This window comes from Mycetomoellerius zeteki, unplaced genomic scaffold, assembly GCF_001594055.1.
Source record: "Mycetomoellerius zeteki isolate Tzet28-1 unplaced genomic scaffold, Tzet1.0 scaffold135, whole genome shotgun sequence".
NCBI classification, from domain to species: domain Eukaryota; kingdom Metazoa; phylum Arthropoda; class Insecta; order Hymenoptera; family Formicidae; genus Mycetomoellerius; species Mycetomoellerius zeteki.
The window spans coordinates 269,330-286,505 of NW_017256287.1; the positions used below are offsets into that span (position 1 = coordinate 269,330).

Genomic DNA, 17,176 nt, shown 5'->3' on the forward strand with positions numbered 1-17,176 from the left:
GAGAGAGAGAGAGAGAGAGAGAGAGAGAGAGAGGACGAAAGGCGCTCTATGTAAATTTTTTTAGAATTGTTCCGATGGAATTGTTTCTCTTTTTCTTGATAATATGCAGACTTATCCAAATTATTAATCGATAATTATACAAATAATCCGGGAGTAGTCACCTATATAATTTTTTTTATGTAAACGATTACATGGTTGTTTTTACGCTCCAATTAAAGTGACTATTATTAACAATATGATATTGATTATTTTCCGATTTATTATAGTATTTGAGAACATTACGGATTTGAATTTAATCACAATTTTTTGAAAAAAGTAAATAGAAACTAAACAAATATTAAACGAAATATACATATAGAATCGTTAAGTAGCTTATTATGACAGTATTTCTACAAAATAAAGATTTTAATATAACGCTTTTTTATTGCGAGTTTTCAACGGAATATTGCGTAATTAAAGATTCATAAAATATTAAAAAAGAAAGCGAATTGTTGTAAAATTCTATTTTGTATGAATATTCATTCAAAACAGTATTTTACAATAATTCACATTTTCTTGCCGCTGGAATGTAAAAATATTCCACGTGACTATTCCCAGGTTAAAGAGAATTGATCGATAGAAACGAAACTTTATTTTAAAAAATTTTGTAGAAAAAAAACGCAAATCGATTAAAAGTTTGAATTTGTAATTTAATAGATAATAAAACCTGAAAGGTCGGAAATTTTGTCATACTTTATTAACTTTAATTGGAAATCTCCCGCGTCATCACGGGAGATAATACATTAAGAAACAAGTTCGAAAGCTGCGAGAAACTTGCTGTTACGTTTTTTTTATAAGTTTGTATACAAGCATATAGGATCAGCTCGAGAGTTTCGCGCAGGTGTTGGTACGCCCACGCAAGCAACGTGGGAAATATCTCCCTCTTCGTAAGCAGCGAATATTTAAGTAACCGCCTCGACGCGATCGTCATCGGGTTCTTCCTGTTGTCGTGCGACATAAATCCCACTATCGCCCCCACTTTGTCTTACCGGTAAAATTATACGCGAGTTGCGCAAGAAATATCTGCCCGAGGAGAGATCCGACGAATAATTCGCTCTCTTATTGGCCAGAAATGAACGGTTTCGTAAATATAGTTGCGAACGGAGGATCGTTTCTCCGCGGATCCCCTCAAGGTCGTATTTCAACCAGCCGCGAATTCTCAAATGTCGCCCCCCCCCTCTCTCTCTCTCTCTCACGTTCTCTTATTTGTCTTCTCTTTCTCTCTCGCTCTCTCCCCCGTCAATTAATAGTCGACTCGCTACTCTTTGACGGAGAAGAAGCGCGGGATGCCTGCACCTTTGGCCTCTAAATTCAATATCATTCGACCGTTAAACACCGGCCGCCGCGCCGCGCGAAACTACGCTGTCCTCTTGCATTACCGCTCGCTTGCTCTTCTTCCTCTTCCTCCGCTTCTACGGTTGCAAGAAGTGCGAGCAACGACGAGAGTGCTGCGCCATGGTCACTGACCTCGCACACATCGCGCGTCGTCTACGCGACGACGGAAGAGAGAAGAGATGTGCATTCTTACCGTTTGCTCTTCTCGTCTTCCGATGTGTGCTCCTCTCTCTTCCTTTCCTTATTCCTGTCCTCGTAACTGTCGCTATACTAACATATAGCGGATCGGATCGGCGTGGGAGCGATAAGGTAATTCCGGAAAATGCAACTGCACGTTCTTTACTGGTTTGGATATTGCCTCTCTCTTACTTCAAAAGCGACACAACAAAAAGTGTAATTTTCGAGTTATTTACCATAAATGGGTTAAATATCTACTCTATCAATTATCCAAAGTGAACTAACTTTACCCTACATCTGCAATTTGGGTCATTTTTGGCATAAGCGAAATTTCATTCTCAAATTTCTCCGAAATAAAGAAAGATGGAGTCTGATTTCCCCTCTTAAAATATCTTGTTAAAAAATTATTTGGTAATGTAATAGAGATGTTGAAAATAATCCTGCATGAGTTTTTCCACATTTTTTTGATAGAACTAGAACAATAAAAATTAGAACAGTAAAAAGAAAATTTGAGCTGAACGAAAGAAATAAAAATATAGATTGCAGGCGGAGGGGATTAACTTTGTGGAAAATCATCACAATTCAAAAAAGGTTTTTTTTTTTTAGGATTGTAAAACGAAAATTACAAAATGATATTTGATCATGTTAAGAATATATATACATTCTTTTTGCCGATATTAATTAGATTAGTCAATAATTTTCTGTCAAGAGAGAGTTGAAAAATAGTTTTTCTCTGAAATTGAATTCTTTTAACAGAAATGAGCAAAGGCCATGTTCGGCCAAGGCGGATCTTAGTACCTAATAATATTTTTGTGTGAATTTTTCTAATTTCCAGTTAAAGTGAAAAACATAAAAATTCACATCAAAACATTATTAGGCACTAATTGTAAGATCTGCTTTGATTAATAGCCCACTCGTTTTTGTTGAACATTTCTTAATGCATTTTCACTCAGTATTGCTTAATTTTTTTAGTTGTATTACTTTTGAAGTAAAGAAGCATGCCAGCAGTTTACGCTCGTATTGCTCTTTTTTACGATACGTCCGTCTCTTTAACTATCAATCATACAGGTACCACTTTATTACTTGACGGTAACTCTCGCTTGATTGGACCATGTCCATCCGATAATTTTCCTTCCAGACATTTTTCGTGTTTCACTATTTCCGATTTCTGACAGCGCGAATTTCTAGGAACTGCTTCGTAACGCGCCTTAATTTAGAGGGACCCGGTAAAGGACTCGCACGCGCTTCCGCAACGTCGCGTCGCATCGCGTCGGTTCGCCGCCTCTCGCATTTTACGAGGACATCACCGAGGACGACACGCATCGTTTGTGCATAAGTCATCCGGCAGTGCCGGCGCATTATGCCTACACCTGTCGTTCTTTCCATTCGCGCATCGTCGTTGTTGTCTCGGGTTCCCTCATCGCCTTCTAAAAGGAACGATGGCACGACGTGGATAGCGTTGCAACTTCGCGACTCTAGCGATCTCGCGTGTAAAACTGCACATTTTGCGAGCGGGAAAATTTTCACGTTACACATTATTCGATGTATTCGTTGATACAAGATAAGATATAAGATAATAAGATATAGAGGATAGGTAAAGTATAATATCGCAGAGCTTGAAATATTTCGAGATGCGCATAAATTTCCATTTCTAAACAGAGTGCATGATAGAAATATGTGCAATTTCTATCTTATCTTTCTATACAATAGAGAATTTGCAACAATATTGTTGCAATGTTTACAATGTTATTGTAATTTGCTGGAATGATCTGTGTTAGATGGCTTACTATAATTTACAAAATTATGCTCATCTAATAGCTAATTCAATCACTCGCACTACACTAAATTGCATACTGACTATAATATTATATACATGAAATTTGTAATTAAATGTAAAAGCAATATTAAGTTTAGAACAGGACCGTTTATAAGCTGACATAAATGTATATATTATGCCGCTTTATACATACATCTGAGATAAATATATTTAAAAATACAAACAGAGAAATATTATTCCAACGTCTCTAACACTTTGACTGTAATTGGCACTTTTCTTACTTAATTAAACGCATATTAAGTAAAAGCATAGAAATATTTTAAACGATGAAATACTCTGCAATAATTATATTGTTATATTATTATATTTGACACAACATATACCTATATATAACATTATATTTTATTGTCAAAGCTTTCATTGTGCCATTGCATTTATATAAAAGAGACTTTAACTAGTTGAATGTGCGATTAGTGACCGAATTCTTCATAAACGACAAGCTCTCGAGAGTCAGAAATAAGGCGCGGTGCGAATTAACTTTCACGTTTACGGAGAGCGTTTACAGTCGGCATCGCAAGTTGCGCGCGCAAGTTGATCTTGGAGCGCGGCGTCGAGACTTCCGGATACCGAGAGGTCGAGAGGGAGAGAGTGCTCACAAAGAGCTGCCCGGCGTGATACGCGTGCGGCAGGAAACCGACAATAAGAATCCCATCGAACGATCGACGAACCCGCCGCGCTGCGCCCGCGCCGCGCCGCGCCGCGCCGGGGAAACGTACATATTCCGCAAACGATGCACGCCGGCGATATGCCGCGCTCCGCTCCGCTTCGGTCCGAGTTATAAATCGCGTGAAGCATTTATTTCGCTAGCGCGCGAACGAAAACGCGTGTATTTTTAATAGCGATCGACGACGGTTTCGCATCTCCTCTCTTAGTCTGCGCTTGAGAATATCCGAGAACATTCCACATGAATCTTCGCTCGGTCTATCCGCGTTTAGAAACGTACTTTGATTATCCAACCGAATTATTTCCGAGTCACCATGTCGATACAAAATTTTCAGAATTCAGAAATTTCTTAAATTTCCGAAAAACATTGTGACGCGGATTTCATACTTCAATTTAGGCATCCTGTACACATGCATGCTTGGAGTGAGTAATTCCGCTCTACGTAAGTGGTATGGGAATTGCCGTTCTTTATTTAGAATAGTGAAAGTAATTACCGACAGTAAAATTTTTCTGAAAATATTATAAACAAGTGAAGATAAATAAGACGGGTAAAAAAGCAACATTGTCGTTATGGAATGAACAGAGTGAAAGAAATATTAAATTTTAATAAACATATATGTTTGAATAGTTCTAATGTAAGTAAATATTTACTAAATGTAAATATATTTTATTTGATATAAGAACCATTAATTTTATTTAATTATCACTTTTTTATTGAGTAAATATTTATTGGCTATAAGTAAATATGTACTTATTGTTAGTACTCGTACTATTCAATTAAGATTTAGTAAACTTTTTTCAGTGCAGAGTAATTTTGTTGCTAAGAGCCTTTACATTTGTAAATTTTTACGAAAGCGGGATTTTTTCCTGCAATCGACGTGCCGGATTTTTCATAAAAAGATTTACTTTCAGAATTACGTACTCTCGCCGATAATTTTAATCCGTCGACTTGCTTCCTTATCTGGTCGACAACAACGCTGCTTCTCGCGATTCTCGGCAGATATTTTAGTTCTGCAACATTCAGCCTTTATCGAAATGTTCCTGATAGCAGGCGTTCACAAATGTCGCAGAGGTCAAGATCATTAGATACACATTAAATTTGGCAATAATCTCATTAAAAAAATTTTGTTGCTGCGAAGGAATAGTAAAATATCAAATAGTGTACGCTTGTACGGATCACGAACCAGTGGCTGCATTCAACAGAGAAAGAAGCTTTGCAACTGTTGTAAAATTCTTTAATATGATCGATTGATTTATACATTTAAATTCAATGAGAGAAACTAAGGGAAAGACCAATTATATTACAGTTTACAACAGTTGCAAAGCTGCTTAGCTTTATCTGCTGAACACAGCTACAGGATCTCGGGACTTTCTGTCGCGCAGGCAAAAAATTTGCTCGTAAAAATGGATGTAAAAAATTGACGATGCGAAGGATAGGAAAATGAACATTCCTCGCATATCAGGATCATTGATGTCTCGTTAAAACGATTAACGGGAATCGCTGATATTTCCCCGGGATTTCGCTCTCGTCACCGCCGCATCTTTTTCCTCGTTAGCGTCATCTCTCGCGTCGCGTCGAGCGGATCATGTTATTGCTTGTCGAGAAATCGACGCGGTCGGCGAGTTCGCGAAACACGCACACATAAATGTTTTGTGAACATTTTATAGGCAGTCAAGGTGGTCGCGCGGAAAAAGGCGTCCGGGACGTAAATCTCTTCCTTCTCTTTTTCCGTCTTCTCCCCCCTTTCTCTCTCTCTCTCTCTCTCTTCGGTCTCTGTCCCGCCGGTTGTCTTTCGCTCTAAGTGCGAGCTGGGAAGAGAGGCGGCCAACACTTCGTGGAAAATACAGAAACCGCGCGAGAGGTACCGCGCCACCGCTGCACCGCCCACGCCCTCAACGATGAAAACAGCGTTGCTCATCGCCATGCAAACCTAATCCGCAGACACCAAGTTCCGTTCCTCGACGTCGAAATGCGTTTACGTAACGACCAGGAAGAACGTGTTCGTCCCCGACGAAAAATCTCGTACACTTGTTAAATCACCTTGAAACAGAGTGAAATAACGAAATATTAATTGATTCACTTGACCTTAAAAAGTAAATGACAGGCCTTAAAAAATACTCGGCGATCAAAACAATTGTCTTGCATTTTTCAGTAAAAGTGAGAAAAAGTTGTATTTAAACTGTTACTGATGAATAATATAGAGACCGCACCTCTCGAAATTTCTCAAGTAATAATCTAAAAGTTTTGAATATGTCTTTAACGTAATTTTTTCAAGTGTGTTACTTACGAATAAAAAGTAATTATCATGATTGCGTAATTTAAGAGAATGTGTTCTCAAATAAAAGTTTCATCACGTGTGTATCCTATTAAATAATTTTTGACGTTAATGTCAGACGGCAAATCTAGGAGGTTGCAAATGTAGATTGCGAACAACGGAGACATGTTTTACACAGTACATCGTCAAGGAGTTAAAAAGCGGAATGTTTCCTCAGCTATCAATCTTCCTACATCCTTTTCGATCGTTCTTTATCCTTTTCCGAGTGTCGAGGAAGACAGGAAGACAGAGAGGAAGGCAAAGAAGGAGGCAGAAGGAGCATAGATGGAACGACGACGACGTGGTGCACGTACACACGTGTACGCCGAGAGATCACAATTTGAACGGGTTTCGGGGTTAAAGATAGTAGCCCGAGGCAGTAGGGTAACATAATAGGCAGGGACTTGGTCTAACGAGAGGAAAGAGAGAAAGACTTCGGGGGGGGGGGGGGGAGCGGAGAGCGAAGGGGATGAGGGAGCGAGGGAAGAACGTCACGACGTCAAGAAACGTCGGCGTGCGTCGGGCAGGGAGATGCCGAAGCTGAAGGAAGCGCAAGGATAGGAAGGAGCGTGAGAGGAGGAGAAGAAGAGAGGGAGAAAGAGATGGAGACGGGATAGAGAGTGAAAGGGAGGCAGGACGGGTGGAGGCCAGGGGACGCCCCGGTCCGGCGTATATGTGTGCAATGCGGTGCATCGGACTAGCCGGTCGCGAATGGAGGCGGAGGAGAGAGAAGGAGGAGAAGGATAGAGCGGTTAAGTTAGTCTGTCGGTCAGTGACTGCCTGACTTTCCCGGCGCAGCTGAAGGTCAACTCTCCCCTTCTCTCGATCTCATCATCCTCCTCCGCCTCTTCCTCCTCCGCGTTTGCCTTCTTCCTCCTATCCACTCCTGCACCGACATCGACGACCACCACCATCATCCGTACCACACAACCACCACTATCATCGCTCCGCTATCACCGACACTGCCCGACCCATCTTCACCCTACCCTTCCGCGATCTCCCTGACCCCCACCACCCCTCCCCTCCTCCTCCCGCCTCTCCCTCTTCCGCGCGCCGGAGCTCCGGAGCTATGTCGGAACCATAATCCACGATCGCTTTGTTTATGCCGGACGAGCACTTTCGGTGGCCCCTCGTGCGGCCGCTCGCCTCCCGGAGACGATCCTCCCTGCTTTCCCGCTCCGACTAAGGGTGTAACTCATGCACTTCAACACTTATTAGATGCACGCGGAATTCCGCCTCTCGAAATCCTGGTACGTGAGAACACGCGTCACGCGAGCGTATCTCGCCGAAATCGGAGGAACCGAAGGAAGTAAGGAACCATCTCATCTGATAGAAGTCGGACTTTGTGTCTCTTGGCTCTCTGAAGTTTAACGGATGTCAAATTTATATTGATTGTTAAGAGACGACTCTTGTAGAATCAGATGAACATTATATATTTTTGCTGAGATAAACTGCAATTCATTACTGGTATTATTACTGTGATTATAGGAATTTTATAATTACACTTTAATTAAATAACGAACTGAAATTTTACATAAAGGATGTTTTGCGTACGTAAAGCAATCTGTGAAATATAAATTTACAGAGATAATGGTTTACATTTCAAAAAATTCTGTTCGATTGTAGATTTCTTTAATTTCTTTGTTCGGATAATCGGAATGGTGCCGTCATCGTATGCGATACTTTCTCGGATTCCGAGGAACAGCTGCGGATTGCGAGGAACAATTAACTTAATTATGTCTAAAGATATTTTAGCGCGATATGTGATATGTGATATTTCAAGTTTGCCGAAACATTTTGTCTATATAACAACAATTGTCAACAAACAAAATAAAATCGATCGATATATCGAAACTGCTAATCGGCAAAATTTTTTTTCTCCAGTGTCCCAATTCTGTAATTTTTAACGACAGTTAGATATCGTTATGTTGCGCAGATATTATATACGATAAAAAACGCGCACGACAACATAACGACATCGAACTGTCGTTAAGAATCACCGAATTGTGGTGCTGATCTCTGAGGTGGTGGTTCTCGTAAACTAATTGTTAATTATGGGAAAAGAAGATAGGTATCACCGAAAACACTGGATATCGATGCTCCGATAACATCTCTAGACAAGTAAAGTATCCGCAAGCCAATAAGTCATCGAAAACGAAAGCAAGGGAATATCGCGCGTGCACGCGCGCGCGCGACTTCCCAGCCAATTATCCGGGACCGTCACTACGTGAGAATGCGCGCTCTGTCTAGATCTCTTCCTCTCCCTCTCTCTCTCTCCTTCTCTCCCCTGCAGCATCACTCTTCTACCGAGCTCGCTTTTAGCGCAACCGCTTTTTTTACCGCTTGTTCCGTCGAATCGTACGTCCCTGGATATCCCCACCGTTCGTTGCGTCGCGTCGGTCGCTGCCTCCCGCTGCTTCTCGGCTCATCGCGCTTTTTTTTTCTCCTTTTCTCTCTATCTTCTCTCTCTTTCTCTCCATCTCCCTCCTTTCCATCTCCTACCCTTCTCGTTATACTTGTACTTCCGGCCCGCGAGAGAAAGAGAGAAAGAGAGAGAGACAGCGGCTAGCGCAAAATCCTCCGCAAAATAAATGAGCGCCGCGCCGCGTCGCGCCACGTCGCAACCGCAGTCGCAGCGCGGCACAGCGCGCGCCTACCCTTCTGTGTATTTTTAACTATCGACTCGTTACCGAGTCCCTCGACTAAACTTCCTGCCGGCACTGTCAGGAAGGAACGCGGCTTGAGAGTGCACGAGGAAACGCGGCTCCAGAGCCCCCCCGGATTCGCTTCCTTTTTCTCGATCTTCGTCGCGCGCGCAAAGGGTTGCGAAACCCTCGTTAAATATAGAAATTAACAACGCACTCTGACGCGTAATCGTTCAACAGACCGACCGAGCGTAATTTTCACTGCTCAGAACTCAGACGAGCACTTGGATGTGGAATGACGAACTGCTTTGCGATCACTTTCCAGAAATATATGTGCATGTGACAGATATATTATTAGAATTAAATGTGATCCTTTTTTACTCAAACTTCATATGGCGTGGAACGCTTGAATTTAACTTGCAAATATTATTGATTATGGATGTAACTGATTCTACTGAGATTTGTACATAAATCGATTTGTGGGAATAGCATATACTAGTATATACACAGGTAGAACAAACGTAGGTAATACTAGAGAAAAAGAGAAAGAAATCTCAAGCAAGGTGTATGCATAAAAATCCTTCTTTTTATGTTAGAAGTTAGGTATATATATATATATATCTTTTTTAATATTTTATTCGAACGTTATGAGAATTTTATAAAGTATAATAAGATTTTTTAAAAATTCCCTAAACCTGTAATCACTCTTTCGTCCTTTACCTTGTTTGCGAGTCAGTTACAAAAGCCAAAGAATGTCGCTTAAGTAGAAGATTAATACGGCCTCGGAGACGCATTAGACTGTCGTTTCATTGTCGCAGAACATCGTCTCGTCGAGCGAAACTTGAATTTAAATTCGACCATTGATCGTCTTAAGTCGACCTCCGACTGCGTTTTGTGATGCCATCGATGTAGTAGTAATGGTAATTCTATAAGATACATGGAGAAAGAGAGAGAAAAATAATAATGAATTTATGTCTCTAATGCCCAATTTCTTCACTTCCAGATAAGTTGCGAATAACCTTATCCAGGAGATATCTCCATTGTAATCTGGGAGATATCTCTTGGATAAAGTTATCTAGAGGTGAAGAAATTGGGCATAAATGAATTAATAATTCTTGCTTTTTCATCTATCCGTGAATATTTTTAATTTTGAAAAACAATTAAACATTTATTATGATTGCATGTAAAAGCAATTAGAATCGCACTTGCAATTGAATTGCGATTGTTCTTGCTATAGAATTGTAAATGTATGTTATATTTGTCGAGAATCTCTCGTAACTAATTGTAAGTTGCCATATCTGAATCATATGAAATGAGGTACATGTGTATACACTTTTGAAAAAATTGATGATCCGAGGCCGGAAGAAGGTGGTATAACTTTTTCACGCGCATTAAATGTAGGTATTTAATAAAATAAAATTTTTACATGTCAATTCTTAGTAATGTAATTCTATAAATGTAAAATTTTAATTAATGAGGAGACATTTTACGATTTAAAAAAAAATATAATTCTACTCGTAACTCATATGGATTTTATAATCGCGAATAAATGCCATTGCTCCTAAATCTTTAAATGTTAAATCGCTTATTTATCAGAATTTTCATTCATTCTAGAATATTTAAATTTATATATATATATATATAGATTTTTAAATTTGTTGATTCTAGAATATTCAAAACCTTTCATTAGTGCATCGTTCCCTTATTTTCTATCGTTGGTATCATATGATGCTTTCCATTTAGTGACACAAGTCGACAGAAGTATCGTTCTAACTTTATTACTCACTGAATATCACGAAAGACAGAACGATGCTTACGTGAAGACTTGTGTCACCAAATGGAAAGCAGCCATAGTCCTCTAAACTCCTATGAATTTCTACGCGCATTTTTCAAAGGTAAATTCCGCATCTTAGATTTCTTACGATCGAGTTTGAATTTGGAAAAAAGAAACCTGAAAATCGATTTTAAAACCACTAAACTACCTATTCCATTCACGCTTCCTGATCGATCCTAGATTCCGCGCGAGACTTCTAGGAATCTCTCTATCCAGTCTCGACGCGGCACAGCGCGGCACAGCGCGGCACAGCGCGGCCGGGCGCACCAGACTCATTGGCTGGCGATGCGTCGTCTCTAGCGGTGCTTTCCTGCGCTATACAACGCTCGTGGTATAGGTCAGTGAAGTAGGAGCAGTTCCCCCACTACGCCAGCTCCTAGACAACGGGTCTACGATTGACTCATCTAGCCAGTCATATCGCGCGTAAACACGATCCGCTCCAGCTGTTTTCGCGCGCTCTCGGGGCCTCTTGCTACTATCGCCTTCCTCTCACTTTCTCTCTCTCTCTCTCTCTCTCTCCCCCCTCCTCTTGCTTCTTGAGCGAGCTCTACGTTTCCTCGTGCGTTCCCGCGTGTTCTACCCGCGCATATATGTATACGCGTACTGCGCGAGAACAACGGCGTGTTCTCCGTATTTTTAGAGCCACCTCGAAAATCTTCTGCTCCCTTGCCGTTCTCCTATTTTTCGTTCGCGTCTTTTTCCCCTTTCCTTTCCTTTTCTATTTCTCTCTTTCTCTCTTCATCCTCAAATATTGCTTCATTTCTCTCGCGCTATTTATACCGCAGCCTTTACAGTACAGTTATTGAAACCTTGTCGCGTTACGTCGGTTTATCACCAGTCAGAAATGTTTCAGTGGATTTACGTCTTACGTATTATCGCATCTATCGAGAATAAATTCTTTGTTTTTATCTATTATTATGTAAATATCGTGAATTTAGTATCTACTTGCTACTTTCGCTTGCTGTTCTTGATTTCTACTGGTTTGCAATTATTTTCTACGTAGTTCAATCTTACAATCTTATTAGAGGTTTTCGCTCATGGCATAAAATATATAAAGCGGATTTCTATCTATTTACTTCTTCTTTCTTGGCTCGAGATAATTTTGCATAATTTGTTAATACCTTCGCATTAAACTGCTTTGACATATAATGTCAAATAATGTCGTATTGTACATAAATGCCGTTATTTCGAATGACATTATTTTGCTACTCCATCACTTCGGAGGAAATAATACTGCCAAATAAATATTCTCCCTCGCTCGCTCCGGCCTCCTCTCTCCGCGCGCGTGTCCCATCGGTTCACAAACCAGAAAACCTCGAATAATCGCCCGAGGAATCGTTCAACCACGCGGGACTCCACGGAACTGCAACGCGCGACGCGCTAGAAGGATGCAGGCATCACAGAGGGAGAACGGGGAGAGAGCGACAGAGGACGAGAAAGGAAGATGGTGTGTGTGTGTGTGTGTGTGTGAGGGGGGGGAGGGGTTGACGCGACGACGAGGAAGGATAGGCACGAGAGGAGGCGAAGGGGGGAGGGAGCGGGAGGGAGCGTGAGGGGCTGGAGAACGAGTTCCGATTTTAGCGCAGTCGCGGCAGCCTCAGAACGAGCGGCGCTATTATGCACTAGTAGCTTGATGGCGTCACCCGTGCAACCTTGGCTCGGGTCAGTCCTCTATCATACTGCAGGCAGAGTTCCCCGATTCTCTCGAATCCCTCCCCCCTCGTCTCATCTCCCTCTCGCTCACTCTGAGCACTCGCCGCTCCGCTTGCCGCGCGCTCGACTCTCCGCTTTAACCCTCTCTCCCTCTCTCTCTCCCTCTCTCTCTCTCTCTCTCTCTCTCTCTCTCTCGTTCCCTCTTCTCGTCTCTTTATCTCGATCCGTCTTCTCTTCCTCTCAACCCAGTGGCGTAAGGGGAAAAGATCTTCTCACCGCCTCGTTGCAGCAGTACTTCGAAACTTTTGCTTTCTCTCATCATTCTCGCGTCCATCGTCGCGTGCACGTAGGTGCGAAATGCTGAGAATTTCTGCTCTTTTCTTTTTCCTATATAGGAGCCGCATGGCGACATTTGTTACTCATCTCCGGACCATAAAGAACACGAGATTGACGAGATCCATCTCGAGGCAACTTTGAAACTTTCGCTTTCTTTCGACATAACGCGGCGCGTACTGTTTGCACGGTTTGCGCGTACGTATACGTGTGTCACGGCTGAAAATTTGTTTTCCTTTTCATATAAAAGCCGTACTTGACTGCCGCTCATTTACCAATGTAAAAGAGGTTTTATTATAGTTTCGAAACTCTTGCTTTTTGTTATAACGCGCCATATCTTTTCTCGTGTATATTCAAACGTTTGTTTCCTTTCAAAATGATTCTCTCACGAGAAAATCTGTCGAGATAATGTTTACCTAATTTCGAATCTTCAATTTCCTCCAATATCTCTTTCGCGATAATACTTCCAAATATTAAACTTATAACTTTTTATTTCACACGGTCGACACGATTCCGAACCAACGAATTTTACCAAGATCGAAATAGACTAATAGACACTGACATTAAAGTTGTAAAACTTTCTGGGCCGAACTCGATTTTTACAAGGAGGCTTCTTATTAAATTTTCACGAATGTGCTGAAATTTGACGATTCCCTGGGAGATCGCCGGCTGCGTTTCAATGTGAAATTTGCGAGAAAGGATCCTCGGTTTAGGAAGGAAGAACTGCGTGACGATTCTCGCGCACGTCCGGCGTGTTTTTCTACGCCCATGGACCGTGATCCTATGCTCGCGGCACAAACTCAGATCGTGTGCACTCGCGTTTGTACGATCGTACCGACACAATCGACATATTGCGCGGTATTTTTGTATCCACTCCTGGCTAAATCACATGTTGTGTAGACCAGCGTTTCGGCAGATCTCGAATTCCTTTCAGACAATACAAAGTTCAAAATTGGGACATCTTACTAATGCCCATTTCTATTAATGTAGATTAACCTTAATCTTGTTTTAATTTTCTTTTTATTCTTTTCTAATAATTCTTAGAACTAGAGAAAAAGATGAAAAGTAAATTAAATCGAGATTAAAGTTACATCGGTAGAAATGAGCATATGACGTCTTTTGGATGGTTCTCGCAGTCGTATCTTCAACCCTTTGTTACTTGTGTGAGTGTTCAGGACGTCCCTGCTTCATAAATTTGCCAAATATATGAATGTTGTTTATATATATTATATTTATATATTATAGCACAAATTGTTTCACGATTTAAAAAAGATTTTTACATTTATCTTCATCTAAAGGTGTTAAAAATATTATAGATATTATAGAATATTATTTAATTATAAATCATTAAAGAAAACAATGAAAACTGAGCATACTGTAGAGTGTCAGAAATATCTATATGTATATACTACACAAGTAATTACGCGTATACGTATAAAAAACACGCGAGAGTAATGTCGAGTTAAGACATCTTATAAGACATTTTGTATCCTGATTTTGGACTTTTGTTGTCTGGGCTGTTAATTTTTCTGTTTTTTCGAGTAAAATCGGAACATAATATCTAGCATAAATATGAACGATAGATAGATGATGAAGCGAGACGTGGAAGCAGATGATAGACTATCGAAAACAGCTACTCTCTTGTCGATGAATCAAGTGATGGAAATGACAAAGGCATCGGCAACGACGCGACAGTGATGATAGGCGATAACGACGTTTTCCCTCTTTGCCGCTTCGCGAACGATGGCTATTAATACTTAATTGCAACGTATACCTTTAAGCCACTCGGTGCGAAAACTAACGCGATAAACGCTGGCACCGACTCTCTAGCTTCGCCGCGAATCGAGATAATAACGCTACTCTTTGTCTAGGATTCTTTTGGGATGCGATTAGAACGTGCCTCTCCAAGGACAGGCTACTTCTTTTATCGCAAAATGTCCAAGTTGTTTCTGTACAATAGTCGTAGCGATATTGATTCTCTTATGATAAAATGGCTTCCATATGTTATTGTCCTTCATGCTTCAAGAAAATATACGCTTGTTGCATAATAAACAAAAAACGGCAGATCAAGATGCACATTATTATATGATCATTATGTTTAACTTGTAATCAAGTGCCTGTCATAAAAGAAGTCATCGATCATTATATGAAAAGAACTGTTTTGCTCAAATATTTAAAAATTCAGCTGAATATATACAGATCTGAATAATTTTGTTGAATTGTCAAAATAATGTCATTAAAATAATTGTCATAATAATAATTATGTAGAACGCTTAAACATTGATGATAGCGCTACAAAAAGTTTCGACGTTCTAGCCAGTTTGAGTGTTCCACATAATTATTTGGAATATTTGGATAGTCTGACAAAATCATTTTCAGATTTGGGTCTAGCTAAATTTTTACAGACATTAAAAAACTGTACTTTTTCTGTATAACCGTATATTATAGATAAAGATTCGTATGTATATAAATAATAATGCAGAAATTATTGGCAAGGCTTTAGTTAATCGCGCCTTTTTTTTTCAGTATCCGACAGCTACAACAGTTATATAAACATGTATGGCGGAGGTGGGCAGTTTGCGACCCCCTGTACCCCGAGTCCACCGCGGGGACCCGGCGGTGTACCCACCAGCGTGATCCAAGCGGCTACTAGTTCGGTCTCGGACGATCTCTACCTTCTCGAGCTCGGCTTCCCGTCGCGCTCGAAGAAGAACAAGCTGAAGAAACCGCGGCAGGGTGGCGAGGGTGGAGCCGCGGTGAAGCGGAAGTCGCGCGAGGGTTCGACTACGTACCTTTGGGAATTCCTGCTTAAGCTGCTGCAGGACCACGAATACTGTCCGCGCTACATCAAATGGACGAATCGCGAACGGGGCATCTTCAAGCTGGTCGATAGCAAGGCGGTCTCACGACTTTGGGGGATACACAAGAACAAGCCGGACATGAATTACGAGACGATGGGCAGAGCACTGCGCTATTACTATCAGCGCGGCATCCTGGCGAAGGTGGACGGCCAGCGGCTGGTCTACCAATTCGTCGATGTGCCGAAGGACATCGTCGAGATTGATTGTACGGGCGCATGAGACAGGGAGTCGGCCCGTCCCGCGGGGCACGAGAGGGAGAAGAAGGAAGTACAACAAGTACAGCAGCACAGCGTCTCGGCGCGGGCCCCGCGCGGACGTCGACCACCGTTGTCGTTGTCGTTGTCGTTGTCGTCGCTGTCGCTGTCGCTGTCGCTGATGCGACATCGCGGACCCGTCGCGGGGCCCCATCCGCGCGAAAGGTCGCCGTTCAGCGGTTCTCTTTGTCGAGACGCGCCGACCTGGCACATCCCTCAGATATTGTAAAGCGTGCGTCCTCTTTTTCTCCTTTTCTTTTTTTTTTCTCCCTCTCTTTCGCTGTCTGTCTCTCCCTACCCGCTTCTCTATCCCTCTCTATTTTCGTCTTTCTCTCTGGCTTCGTTTGTTCCTTGTATTATACCTATGTAAATGTATATTAAGGCGCCGCGTGACGATGTCGTCGGAGGTGGTCCCAACCCAGTACCTCGTCCTTCTCTTGCGGCCCATTTTTTTTTCGCGTGTCCGAATACCGTGTAGGATCGGAACAGAACGGCGCCCGACTCGTTGAAATTTGTACAAAATTTAGTTCTTAACGCGTCGAGAATGGAAACTAAAGATTTTATCTGGTGTACCTTGCGGGAGGGACACTATGGACAAATTACTTAAACCGCGAAGCACCGGAAAGCGAAAAATTGTATATTCGAAAGAGCGACAAATTATTTATTGTATATTAGACATTTATATATGTTACCTAAGAAAATTGTTACGCGCGTGATCTGCGCAAATGGAAAATGTATGGAAATGGACGAAAGTTATAAAAAAAATGAAACGAAATGAGGGCTGTGAAAAGGATTACGATACGGAGAGAAGAGGAGAGAGGAGAGGAGAGGACAGGAGAGAAGAGGAGAGGAGAGGAGACGAGACGAGAGAAGACGAGATGAGACGAGACGAGACGAGACGAGACGAGACGAGACGAGACGAGACGAGACGAGATGAGACGAGACGAGACGAGACGAGACGAGACGAGATGAGATGTGTAGTGGAACGAGAAAGGATGAGAAGCGTCTCTTGAAGTTTTACGGAGCGAGCTCAGGGAGGGGTACACATTATATTTTTTTAAGTATAAGCGGAAGGGTTTGACCCTTCCGATTTGTGAGCTGAGGGTTCAACAACGCAAGGTGCTGGCTAATAAACATGCATACACAATATACACTTGTATACACACACATACACACACGCACACCGAGGTCCAAGAAAATTATTATTTAGCAACCTAGTGTTATTAATTC

At 41.6% G+C, this 17,176-nt stretch overlaps 1 protein-coding gene across 4 annotated transcripts in view; it reads left to right on the plus strand.

Annotated features, from left to right (window-relative positions):
- Eip74EF (Ecdysone-induced protein E74) overlaps window positions 1–16,711 on the plus strand; it is a 226,048-nt gene extending 209,337 nt beyond the window's left edge. For all 4 annotated transcript variants that reach the window (XM_018462069.1, XM_018462071.1, XM_018462070.1 and 1 more), the window contains one exon: window positions 15,358–16,711. In XM_018462069.1, coding sequence (XP_018317571.1) covers window positions 15,358–15,911 — 554 coding nt within the window. In that variant the 3' untranslated portion in view covers window positions 15,912–16,711. The remainder of the gene's footprint in view (window positions 1–15,357) is intronic.
- The last annotated feature ends 465 nt before the right edge of the window (window positions 16,712–17,176 follow it).